Source organism: Austrofundulus limnaeus, unplaced genomic scaffold (genome assembly GCF_001266775.1).
Source record: "Austrofundulus limnaeus strain Quisiro unplaced genomic scaffold, Austrofundulus_limnaeus-1.0 Scaffold8, whole genome shotgun sequence".
NCBI lineage: Eukaryota > Metazoa > Chordata > Actinopteri > Cyprinodontiformes > Rivulidae > Austrofundulus > Austrofundulus limnaeus.
The window spans coordinates 3038257-3039727 of record NW_013952410.1 but is presented as its reverse complement, the minus strand read 5'-3'; the positions used below and the strand labels follow the sequence as shown (position 1 = coordinate 3039727).

General features: G+C 35.5%; 1 protein-coding gene across 1 annotated transcript in view; it reads left to right on the top strand.

The window, feature by feature from the left end:
• The window catches only part of clcc1 (chloride channel CLIC-like 1), a gene marked incomplete at its 5' end in the record, with an annotated part of 14731 nt that overhangs the window by 2137 nt on the left and 11123 nt on the right, over positions 1 to 1471 (top strand). The window contains 4 exon segments of the mRNA XM_014000221.1: positions 156 to 266; positions 354 to 575; positions 773 to 913; positions 1003 to 1102. Of these exon segments, the coding sequence (XP_013855675.1) occupies positions 156 to 266; positions 354 to 575; positions 773 to 913; positions 1003 to 1102 (574 nt within the window).

Sequence of the window (1471 nt, the reverse complement as noted above, 5' to 3'; positions counted from 1 at the left end):
TATATATATATATATATAACCAATTTATAGCAGATTTTTTTATTATATTGAATTAACGTTCAATCTTGTTCATTTTAAATTTAAAAAACAATTTTTGATYGCAACATTTTAATAAACTCAAGGCATTTAAAATGTTGTGCTTTCCTTTCATTTAGATTGAAAACCAAAAGAAGACCATCTCAGACATTTCATTACAACCTACATGCAACCCAGTGTTCAAAAGGTTCCTCAGTCGACTGYTGAAGGAAATACAGAGAATTGGTGTGGTAAGTGGGTTTTACATTTCAAGCATCACAGCTCTTGTTTTAGGAAACTTCTAATGTTTTTCTAAACATCTCCTAATGTCTCACCAGCCCAGCGATTCCACAGACATCTTCTATGATGCAAAAATAAAACTGTCCAAACAAACCACAGCAGAGATTCAGTCCCTTCTGAACGGTGAGGACAGATGGAGGACGGGGGCCCTGGACAATGCTCTCAGTCAGATACTGGTGGACTTCAAACCTCATCATTATGAAGCCTGGAAATGGCGTTTTGAAGACACCTTTGGCGTGGAGCTTGACACAGTAATAAAAGTAAAATCATTCAATATTTTTTGCAACCATATTTTGACACATTGTATTGATTTATTGAACTCAAAAACAACAAAGTTGCTTTATGTTACTGTAATTCAGCTAAACGTTGGCACTTTTTTAAAGCTTTTGTTGTGCCTTTATGTATTAAGAGTTTCCTATCTTGTGTATTTTAGTTATTACTCCTCTTTCTTTTACAGGTTTTAATATYCATTTTGATTTTATCAGCCCTCATCTGCACTCAAATGTGGTCATTAGTCTCCTGGTTTGTGCAGTTCAAGAGGATGTTTGTTGTTTGCTTCGCAGTCAGCATTGTYTGGAACTGGTTGTATCTGTATCAGGTGAGAAAGAGCTCTTTTTCAGTTCTCTTGCTTTTAGTTTAGCTTTTATTCGGTCTTTATGAAAATCATTTTTTTCTGTGTTTGTTCAGACTGCCTTTGCTGAGCACCAGAAAAAGATTGTGAAGATGGAAAACTTCAACGATAAATGCACAGGAGTGAAAAGAATGGACTGGACTGATAGTCTTAAAGGTAAGCCATTGAGGATTATTAATAGGATTTATTTTTTAACTTTTGGAAGATTACCTTTAGTTTGTTGGGTCATGACGTGAACAATCAAGTGTGAACTWCTTTCTGGTAACAAGGACATAACACATCAAGAAAATACTAATTTGTGTGCAACTAATCATTATGGGGTCTGCTGTGGATGTGTGGTCAGGGGTGTACTCCTCCAATGAGAGAGCTGGCAGTTTAATTCCACCACTATTCAGTCAAACAGTGGGTAAAATAAGTATTGAACATGTCACCATTTTTCTCAGTAAATAAATATATTACTAGAGGTGCTAATGACATGAAATTTTCACCAGATGTCAGTAACCCAAGTGATCCATACATACAAAG